This window comes from Pteronotus mesoamericanus, unplaced genomic scaffold (assembly GCF_021234165.1).
Source record: "Pteronotus mesoamericanus isolate MK-2021 breed Mesoamerican mustached bat unplaced genomic scaffold, CSHL_Meso_final contig_179, whole genome shotgun sequence".
NCBI lineage: Eukaryota > Metazoa > Chordata > Mammalia > Chiroptera > Mormoopidae > Pteronotus > Pteronotus mesoamericanus.
The window spans coordinates 4,868,457-4,879,986 of NW_026555075.1; the positions used below are offsets into that span (position 1 = coordinate 4,868,457).

General features: G+C 39.4%; 1 protein-coding gene across 1 annotated transcript in view; it reads left to right on the top strand.

The window, feature by feature from the left end:
- STAT4 (signal transducer and activator of transcription 4) overlaps window positions 1–6,759 on the top strand; it is a 94,293-nt gene extending 87,534 nt beyond the window's left edge. The window contains exons 17-23 of the mRNA XM_054566688.1: window positions 1,157–1,206; window positions 1,837–1,931; window positions 2,251–2,387; window positions 2,644–2,835; window positions 5,220–5,286; window positions 5,654–5,762; window positions 6,714–6,759. Coding sequence (XP_054422663.1) covers window positions 1,157–1,206; window positions 1,837–1,931; window positions 2,251–2,387; window positions 2,644–2,835; window positions 5,220–5,286; window positions 5,654–5,762; window positions 6,714–6,740 — 677 coding nt within the window. The 3' untranslated portion in view covers window positions 6,741–6,759. The remainder of the gene's footprint in view (window positions 1–1,156; window positions 1,207–1,836; window positions 1,932–2,250; window positions 2,388–2,643; window positions 2,836–5,219; window positions 5,287–5,653; window positions 5,763–6,713) is intronic.
- Window positions 6,760–11,530: the final 4,771 nt, after the last annotated feature.

The following is an 11,530-nucleotide window of genomic DNA, read 5'->3' on the forward strand; positions in this document are numbered from 1 at the left end:
CAGTTTTGACATTTCTAAAGTTTGCAAAAATAGAGTTATTGGTACCCAATGTAGCAATTATGGTGTTAGGTTTTTTCTAAAAGAATTTGAAAAGATAACTATTTTGATAAGTTTGTTGTAAACACATTTAGCACCAAAAAAAAAAGGTTAAAAATGGATTTCTAGTTAAAGTAGGGCCAAAGATGCATTCAAATGGAGAAGCCAAAGAACTTATATGCATGACCCATGGACATGAACTAAGTGGGGGAGGGTTGGTGGAGGGAAGGGGGTACCGGGCAAAGAGGGGCAAAAGGTGAAAAATTAGGACAAGTGTAATATCATAATCAATAATATACTTAAGAAAAAGAAAGAAAATAAAATGGGTATGATTTGGTTAAAATTTGACCTATTGGCGATGCTGAGTCGCCACTTGTAACTGTGGTCAATAGGTATTTAAATGTCAGGACTTTAAGAATATTACAAAATTTACTAATGTAAATATCCTTTTTGATCTTTATTTAATTCATAAACCACAGTAGTAAAAAAATCAATAAATATTTGTTAATGGGTGAATAAATCTTTTCAATATGTAGCATAGATAGCTACCATATACTTTCAGATCTTTATCAATTTATTCCTATTAGTACACTTTTCTTAGAAATTTAGATAGAAACTGTTGTATCCTTTCACTGCCCTGGATCAAGACAGTCAATGGCTCCTTTTTGCCTAAGAGATCTCTGGTCCATTCTTTTCATGGTAAGTCAAGACTCCGGGTAATCTGGCTTAGTCTACTTATACAAACTGATTTTATGTTTATTCACCAACATTAGACTGCTCTTACTGTCTTCTATATAAGCCATATTCATGTCCACTATATTTCATCCTATGTTATTCTTGCTTCTTCTCCTCTTCTGACAATTTATTTCCTGCCCATTCATGGAGGCTTGGTCCTAGACACCTACCCCCTTCCTAAAGTTATCTTTAGCTCCTCCATGGAAAAGAGTTTTCTCCTAGATAATAAATTTCATAATATATTTTTACTGTTTTTAGCATTAAATACATTGTAAACACACAGCAGGTGCATAAGAGATGTTTGAAAAAGTGGGCATCTACATTGAGCACCAAATTGAAGAATCTAATTGTTTAAAAAATTTTTCATTCTTTTCTTTCATTTTAGTCCAATCTAGCTACAGCGATGGTCACCTTACCTGGTCCAAATTCTGCAAGGTACAAACAAGGGAAGAGGGAGTGGGATGTCATTTATGTATTTTTTTAAAAATAGTGCTTTTTTTCTATCTGACAACTATAGATAGTGTTTTAATATCAACTGCAGCATGCATTTAATTTGGAAAGATTTAGGAAATACCTTATAAACAACCAGTTGAATATCGATTTTTACAATTTTGGTTATTTTTTTAATGTTGCAATTAAGATCTTGTATATTCTTTTTTTATTATTTAAATATTTCCTTCAGATAAAAATCCTAAAGGATTGTTGAGTGAAGAGTTAAAGGAATATTTAAAGCTTTCAATATACATTGACAGATAGCCTCATAGAAAAATGTCTAAATTTACAGTTCTGACCAGAAATGAGAGTTCATATTCTCCTGTGTCCTTGCCAAAATTGGTTTTATCATTTTTTATATTGTAGATCTAATGGGTAAAAATATAATAGTGGCCCTCTTTAAATCTCCATATCATAATCTGGATTTTGAGGATTTTCAGGATAAGATTATTTTAAAAACTCTAAAGTGTTGTCTCATTTAAAGAAAATCTTTCACTAAAAAAAGGAACTTGAATTATTATATCAACATTACTATTGAAATAATGATTGTGCTATATTTGTTTATTCTAATAGGAACACTTACCTGGTAAATCATTTACCTTTTGGACATGGCTTGAAGCAATATTAGATCTAATTAAGAAACACATTCTTCCCCTTTGGATTGATGGGTGAGTCACAGGTTGTATTTTCCATATGAGTTCTTTAGGTTTTTACTTTTAGGCTGTTGGTTTTTTCCCTTCTTTTTTTTTTTTTTTTTAAAAACATGTTTAGTGTCATGGAGGAGGGCAGGAGGGAATAGTTGCAATTTCCTACATTCTTCATAGAATGTTGATATTTACTTTAATCTGTATAAGAGTATTTCAGACATCATTAAATTTTGGTTATACTAAAAATAAATTTAGGTCTGTTCTTTGAGAATGAAATAAATGCAAATGTAATAAATTACACCCTTTGTTCAGATTAAACTATCCATTGTTCCATTTTTAGGTATGTCATGGGCTTTGTTAGCAAAGAGAAGGAAAGACTCTTGCTAAAGGATAAAATGCCTGGAACCTTTTTGTTAAGATTCAGTGAAAGCCACCTTGGAGGAATAACTTTCACTTGGGTGGACCACTCTGAAAACGGTACATGCTCACTGTTGTTTATTCCTGTGAAATTAGTATTGAGTTTGGTTACTGGTATTTCAGTTTTCAAAAGTGTATAGTGTGTACCATGAATTTCTCACAGCTTGTGTCGTGTCCTCTATCATGTGGCAATCTGTCCTGTCCCGCTGGCCGATGAGGGCTGGTATTGTTTTATAACCAGAGGCATGAAGATAACAGGGGCAGGAAGAAAGGCCACAAAGAAACCCGATTATTCCCCTGCTTTCTGTTTTTCCAGGAGAAGTGAGATTTCACTCTGTAGAACCCTATAATAAAGGCCGGTTGTCGGCTCTGCCATTTGCTGATATCCTTCGAGACTACAAGGTCATTATGGCTGAAAACATTCCTGAAAACCCTCTGAAGTACCTATATCCTGACATTCCCAAAGACAAAGCCTTTGGTAAACACTACAGCTCCCAGCCATACGAAGGTTAGGTTCTTTCTGTTTACTTTTTTTCTTAATACATTGGAAAATAACCTCATATTGGATAAAAGTAAATGAAGTTCCTTTTTTTATGTTTACTTTGATCACTGTAAGATCCAAGGGGTCTGTGGAGGTGCAAACCTCAACAACGAAGTGGTGTGTCAGCAGTTCCTGAGAAGGGACTCCTAGGGCTTATCCGCAGCTGTAGCTGTCAACCTAACCAAAGTGGGGTTTCGCCTGCCCACAGTCACATAGGCAAATTCTACAGGGAGAAGCTGGTGAGAAAGGAAGGTTTTTATTCAGATTCAGGAAGATCTGGGAGAATGGCAGGCTCTTGTGTCCAAGCCTATCCCCTCTGGGACCTGGAGGAAACCTGTCTGTCCTCAGCCACACCAAAACCAAAGGCAGTGTCCAGAGTTCCTTCTCCCCTTTAAAGTACCGTCTTTTGGGAACTGCGAAGTAGTCATCCAAGGAGCTCAGCTTTTCTCCTGGCCAGTGTCAGCCCTCAGGCTGCCTCCTGGAACCTAAACGTGGGGCTGGTGCCGCCATCAACTATGTGGCTTCCAGGGTCAGAAGGTCCCACAAGGGCGCCAGCCAGTATGGGTGCCAGCCTATCCCTTCCTTCCCTTGGGATTATATTAGCTTCCGGTATAGGAGGGGCCAGGTGCTTTCTCAGAAATCCTCAATTAACTTCCCAAACTTCTGCACTCTGGGAGGGTCCATCCCCCCTTCTACTCCCCCACACCACCAATCCCGTCTTTTCTCAGGCTAGAGTGACAGGTTTCTCAAGTCCTGCAGCTCCCCCTGCTGCCATTTTGACCTCTATGGCACATGTGCCTGCCTTTCCCTGCCCACCCACAGTCAGGTACCAAGACGGGGTAGGCGGCTTTCCTCCCTATCCAAAGATCTTGCGAGCCTTGCGCGAGTTTATTGCAATACTTCCTCCTGCCGCCATCTTGCCCCGGGGTGGGGGAGGGGCTCTGTTTCCAAAAGGAGGACGCTCTGCACCGGGGCGGAGCGTTCGCAAGGCACCAGCATGGTTACAGGGACACCGTATCCCCGCCTGCTGCCTCAGGCAGTTCTGCGATCTCTTAACGGAGAACCCTTTTGTTTCCTACCCTCCACTTGTTCCTCACAGTCTGGCTAGGTTATTGGTATCATAACCAGACTTCGCCAGGGCCATGGGAGCCTCTCACAGGCACTTGTAGAGTTTTGGTTTCCTCCTTCCTTCCACGGAACCACAGACCTCACTTCTGTGACTTGGGGAGAGGAAAAGAAAGATAAGGTAATGATTAGAAAGCCGTTAAAAGTCAAGGAAGTCTGTTTTTTGCAAATGAAGCCCAGGGTTTATAAGATAGATAGATATAGATTTTTTATTTTACGTTACTGTAGTCTTACAACTCAGTATTGTACATTTGCCCAGGAGTAAACAAGGGTGTCTGTGTAACATGTCCCACCTCCTAGCCTTCCAATAACAAGCGCTGACTTGCCTGCTTTTCCTGGTTATATACTAACAGCCTAAAATAATACCTGGCCAAAAGGGACATTTGATGAATATTGACTGAATATATGAAAGAACATTCATGAAATTATCTACATAATTGTAATATAAGTTCACCATTCTGGTTTTTTTTTTTTAATGAAAGTATAAACAATCCCTTGAAATGTTCATCTAGAACAACTAAACTTTTGAGCACCATCCTGCCATCTTGGGGAATATACTATGACTGTCACTCACAGAGGGTGACTATTGCCCCCCTGGGATTTCATTCCCTTCTGAAACAAACAAAAAACAAAATAAAGCAACAACAACACAGCCTAAGCGTCTTTACATCTGATCGTATGAAACAGCAAATATCAATGAAACAAATTACAGTTGGTCCAAATTACAATTGGACCAAGCACAAGTTCAACATAGTATACCAGAGAAATTTGGGGAGTGTGTCCAAGGTGAAGTTTGCACATTACTGTGATTTTTGAAGCACTGATGTCTGTGCTTCAAAAATTTATGTATTTATATGATTATGACTGATGTCAGTTTTAATGAAAAGATCTGAATCACTACAAACCCCCTAATACATAAATAAATCAGTCCTTACAATCAAACTTAAATGTAACATAGAAACCAGTTACATAGCGGATTCCCATTTTTTCTCATGAATTTTAGAGATATTAATATGTAAAGTCAGATTGTGCTGCTAAGAATGTGTTTTTCTCTTCTTGCACATTTTATGCTCATCTAAAATACACAACTAAAATATTTTGTGAATCACTAAGCTATTGCATTATCTCTCTTTTTTTTAACATTACTTACATCTTTCTAGACTTTTTTCTAATTTTATTAATAATATTGATAACATTTTTCCCAACATTGTGCCTGTCCTTTCCAGTTTCAAGACCAACAGAAAGGGGAGACAAAGGTTATGTTCCTTCTGTTTTTATCCCCATCTCAACAATGTAAGTAATCTTAGTCACATGTAAAATATGTATTATTGAATTCATCCAAAGAAAGCTTTTCTATGGGAAACGTAAGGGTATAGCAGAATTCACATAACTGATAATAAAGCATTTAAATTCTCAATATCCCATTTTCTTTAATATATAAAGCTAGTTTTCAAGACACACCACAGTCTCTCATGACTGGAATTATAAAGTTGCCCTTTTATATGCCATATATTTCATAGTAGGCTGAATGCTGTGATATCAAATGATGAATTAGGCATCTCAGTGTCACAAATAGATAAGGTTCTAGAAATGAGTTCCTGACAGCATGAGCTATGATTTTTTTAATCCTTTTCAATATTTACCTTGCTATTTCTTTAAGCCGAAGTGATTCAACTGAGCCGCAGTCTCCATCGGACCTTCTTCCCATGTCTCCAAGTGTATACGCAGTGCTGAGAGAAAACCTGAGTCCCACAACAATTGAAACTGCAGTATGTTCCCTTTCTTTTCCATGGCTGGTCAAGGGCACTCCTAAATGAGCAAAGGTAGTATGTGAATCAAAGGCGCTGAAGTTCTCTAAGGCCCTGTGTGTTGCCGATATTACCCACACTGAAAGCAGACACCTTCACTTGAACTGCTTTCAATTATTTCCATCACAAGCCCCCACAGGGCAAAATATTTCCGTACCCTACTCAAATACACTTCATCCCTAATTCTACTACAGGCTCCACCAATCCCCACCACTCTCTTCAAATATTAGCAGACAACACATATTAAGTCAATATTTATAAGCCTAGTGTAATATTTATTTTAGCAGTTCAAGCACAACAAATTTCCTTTTTTTCTTTTTTTTTATTAATTGGTGCCTGCACTGTTTGTCCTGGGAGCCTCTTCAAGTAGTATATGAATAACAACCAACAGCAGTATCATAATACTTTTCTGAGAACAGAGTCATAATTGTAAATGCAATAATGAGATTTAGGATACATTCTATCTATTCTTATACCCAATACTGTCAAGCAGTTCAAACCCCCAATTTAGACAAGGATGAACATACATCAGGATTCAGAATAACAGAATCTTGGAGGTACTCTGTGCCCCCAAGAGATTTCTGACTATAAATCAAGTGGGTTTCCATCCTTTTCTTGAAGACTTCTGGGGATGAAAAAATCCATACTCTCCTTGGACAGCTTATTCCAAATCATTTAGTTATGAGAGAACTTTTGCTACATTTGCACCTGTTTCCTCTTACATATTTGGTGGGATGAATAGGCCTTCTTAAAAGTTGTCATCCACTTAAAAGGTACCTTTTGAATACTTCATAGTTAATCGGTAGAATGATTATGGAGTATTAGTAGACACAAGGATGTTTACATAAGAAATAATAATTCATTTGCAGAACAGTAGTTTCCTCAATGGTCATTTTTGTTTTTCTTTTTCAGATGAAGTCTCCATATTCTGCTGAATAACAGGATAAAATCTTGACCCTCAAAAGAAGGAAGCAAACAAAAAAGTGTAGAGTGGTCTTTGCCGACAACCACACCTTATGCCATCACCTTTGTAAATACCGAAACGCTTCAAGTCTGACGCTCTCCTGTCACTGGCATGACACCCCCAACTGGGAGTGGCCACTGAAATGCTAAAAACCGAAGCTTCAGATAAACTTGCCAGATAAGACACTTTTAAAAACCAAGGGTTAATAGAGTATTAGCTAAAGATTCATTTGTATTTGTTTTATTTCTGACTTTGTTTCTCCTGAATTACTTATGATGATTTTGGCTCTCGAAGGTTTAAGTGTTAAGATTTCAGGATAGGTCAAGAATAACAAAGTCACACTACATTACTCAAAAACCAGTAGGACGGTCTGAGGGAAAAGCCAAATAAGCCCGTGTCCCGAGTTCTGCCAGGTAAGTCACCCCACTGGAAACACACGGAGTTAATAATGGGGTGTTAACAGCAGAAGTTCCCAGGGTATCCAGGGGTGAATTACGAAGCTTCTTGAATGCCATGTCAACATTGTCCCAACGTCAGGCTTCACGGCTGCTGATATCGCTGCCAGGGATACCTTTTATCAGGGAGAGAGATCCAGAGTAATTCCTGGTGGTTATCTAGGGCACCAGTATTACGGGCCAGACTGGATGCTTAGTGGTAACACTGCGCAGCGGGTGACCTTAGTAGTAGTGTGGGATCCCCCAGTGTCAGCCTGTCAGGAGCTCCCTTTGTCTGCCAGACCCTAGGGAAAGGGCGGAGCCAGGCTGTACTAAGGCCTCTGCCCTGACTTACGCAGAAAAGTCCTGAGGCTGGTATCCAAGGTGAGCCCAGACTGCAGTCCGAGACGGCGGCCCCCTCTGGGGGACTGCTCTCTGACTTCTCCCACCCACCTCCCGTCCCCCAGGCAATCCAAACAGTGGGAGGCCAATGTTTGATGAAAACAAGTTAAAAAAAAACAAAAAAGATGTAAGCTACCTTCCTAATAGGAGATTCTGTCCTGTCAGTCTTCTCCTCTATACCCCAGAATGTTTCTTTTTCTGCCAACAAGGAGCAAATAAGCATTTAATGAGACATTAGGTAGATTTTCAAAATATTAATATTTTAACTTCCCTTCACCCATCCTATACTAATCACAGATGTCCATTTTGCTAATCACTTTTCAAATTCTTTTTAAAGAATCACTTTGACCAATTTACTGAATATCGGTGCCTTTATCTGGAATAAATGCTGAAGAAAGCTGCCTGTAGATTTCCTTAAAGTCTTAAGGGAGCAAGGAAAGCCCCTCAAACCCATAAAGAATGAATATAGGCCTACAAACCCAAGGGATTCTTCTTCACATAGATCGGGAGGCCCATGCACTCCTTGTGGTGGGAGGAAGAGAATTAGGGGTCAAACCATCCTACCGCTGTGTTCTAACAGCAGCTAATAGTTGTCTGGACTTAGTAAACTGGCCTCCACGCGCACACACTCCAATTCCCAACAGTCTTTTTTCAAACTGACCATGAGCATTGATTAATTTGACCGTTTGCATTTTATAAAGTCTGGCTTACTGAAGCATAATTTAGACAGAAAAATGCACCCTTTTCTGACAAACCCATAGTTGCGTAACCGCCACTGTGAGACCTAGAACATTTCAACCAGAGTCCTCACAAAAAGGACACTATAAAAACATGATGAGAGGACATTCCCTGCAACACTCTTCCAGTAAATACAACTAACAATTCCATGTGGCTGTCTATGTAGACAGAGGACTTAAAGTAAATTGGATCATTTCACTCTCTACTTATAAAATCTTCAAATGGCTCATGATGCTCTGGATTAGCAGTTACTACTTGGAGAGTATGGACAGAATTCTGGAGGTTCATGAATTTAGATGGCAATAGTTAGAGTTTTATTTCTACAAAATTTTCCTGAAACAGAATCTTTAATAAGGTATAAAGGCAACAAACCATAACCTACACCATATATTTTTTGTCATACTACAGCTATCACATTTAGCTCAAAATATTGCTTATGCTAAGCACAACTGCGAAATTGCATTCATCAGACCCACTGTTGGGTTTTATTTAATGCCTTTAATAAAGAAGCACTTATATTACTATATTACAAAGTTGGTTTTAATATTTTAAAATCTTCATTTCTGTGTATTTGGTTTCCTTTTTAATCTTATATATTTTATTCAACTAAAAACATTATTCTCTGAAGGGATCGTAGGTTTCATTGGACTGCCAAAGGGGCCCATGGCACAAAAAATAGTTAAGGATCCCAGTTCTGGTTGAAGACCATAGTTCTTAACAGATCTTTTCAAAGTCATTTTTCAGTCTTTTCTTGTGCTGCAACTCAATTCTCATCTCATCTCTCATCACTTCTCCCCAAAAATGGCTTCTCATCTTCCAAAACATGCACACAAGAGACTGACTGAACTACTTCATTTTCTTTGATGATCATGTTCACACTCACCTCCCTCTACTATAGCCTCTTAATTCACCAGCCCCATTTCATCTACCTGGTAATGATCATACATCCTTCAGGCCCTGAAAAGCCTTACTATGCAACACGCACACATTGATGGCTCAGGTCATACCACACCTGCTTCCTATTCTCTAGATCCCCCAGCACAGTTTTTATCATTTTTGTTGTAAATGCGTATCACCCGTCTTCTTTATTAGACTCTAAGAAAGCTCTGTATGTCCAAGGACTAAAGAAGGCTTTGTTCATGGTGCTATCCCTAGAATCTAGGAGAGCCTGCCCTTTAATAAATATTTGTTAATGATTTGGTGTTTGAACACATAGATGACAATAATTAGTATCTTTCTTTCATTTGCTCCTTGGTCTGCCTGCAAGACTAAGCTAGAATTCCCTGTAAAATGCCTCCAATGTCTAAAATCATGAAATGGTCCCCAATGTTATACTTCAAGCTGAATAACCAAGACCTGCTTACTATTGCTCAAACAACATAGTACTTCCCCTCTACTGTACCTGACTTTTAACTTCCAAACGCTGTAGAAATGGTCTGGCATGATAATGTTTGATTATTATCTCATTCTAACTTTCATTTAATTTAGGTATCTTGTGTGTGCCAAACATCCAGACATCTGCCCAGACAAGGGTTCCTGAAATTTTCCCTTAACTCCTTCTCATTAAATTACGGTCTTTACTACTCCTGCCCCTGATAAAAAATGCTATGCAGCTCTCTTACATTAGGTCTGAGAGTCATCCACTTAGACGTCTCACCAACTGCCTCTGACGGGAAGACGCTTAGAGGACATCTGGACAGGGTGGAGACGGGGAGGGGTTAAAGGAGGTGGAAGAATGGTGCTCCCATTCAAATCCTTTAGGAGAGTTTTTCAGAATACACATGCTCTTTATTCTCCTCTTCCTCAATTCTGGCTCCATAGGCTTAGTGCCAGTGCTGAGGTGTGAATGGTTGAATTAACTTGTGATTTCTGATCCCAGCTGGTCAATGATATTATTCACTCATTCAAAAAATATTCAGAACTGCTCTGTATCAGGCATTGCCTTTCTCAGTGAGGGTTTCCCATCTAAACCACAGACACAGATAGCAATTTGCTTGACTGTTTTCTCATTCTCCCAAGGATGGTACATAGTGCTATTCTAGATGTACAGGAGAAAAGGTAATTCACACACACATACCTCAGGGTATTAGGCTTAATATCCTCTAGGAACCAAGATGAGACAGCCTATAACAGCACAAAGTCCCTCCTTCCATGAGGGGAGAGAAAAACAGACAAGTACATAATAAAGGACAGATTTTGTAAGTGCTATGAAGAACATAAATGTGATATCAAGTAACTGGAAAAAGAGATCAAAGCAGGTCTCTCTGAGATGATGGTATTTGAGCTGAGGACCTAAAGGAGGAGAAGCCAGTCCATGAACACAGCCAGGGAAACAGCATCCCCAAAACATAGTATACATATGACCTAGGAAGGTAAAAACCTGGTTACTTGAGCAGGAAGAGATGCTGAGGAGAAGAGTACAGCAAGGCATGAAGATAGTGGGACAAGATGGGTAAGAAGGGAGGCAATACCCAGTCCTACAGGGATCTACAGGGAAAGCTGAAGGCTCTAGATGTTGTTGCAAGTGCTACAGGAATAGTGGTGTTGTAATGTTTCTTCATTATATCTAAATTTTCATTTGTTTTAAGTAAACATGGGACAGTATTTCTGTAGAAGACATCTCCCCGCCCAGCTTCCCACACTGGGGACTTTACCAGTGTGCTACCTATGCAGTTGCCTAGGGCCAAGCACTCAGAAGGGCCCATGCTTGGCTTAAGGCTTTGCTGTTGCCTTCGTGAAATTCTTTGTATTTTTTAAAGATTTTATTAATTTATTTTTAGAGAGGGGGAAGGGAGGGAGAAAGAGAGAAACATTGATGTAGGAGAGAAACAATGATCAGTTGCCTCACAGGTGCCTGGTGCCAGACCAGATGAATCTGCAACCAGGCACGATGCCTAACTGGGAATCGAGTTCAGAATCACTTGCTTTGTGGACGAGGCCCAACCAACTGCGCCACACCAGTCAGAGCCTTCTTGAAATTCTTAATAAATTTTGAAAAAGGGGCCCCACAATTTCATTGTGCGCTGGAAATTATATAGCCGATCCTGTCCTCTCCTTGTAACCAGAGAAGACAAACATCCATTTGCCTTGTGGGAATTACGTTTGCGTGAAGCCATGGGGCCTGTGCTCACTCTAACCTGAGGAGAGAGGCTGTGGTCCAGCAGGGTGGGTCTCCTCACACAACGAAGGTC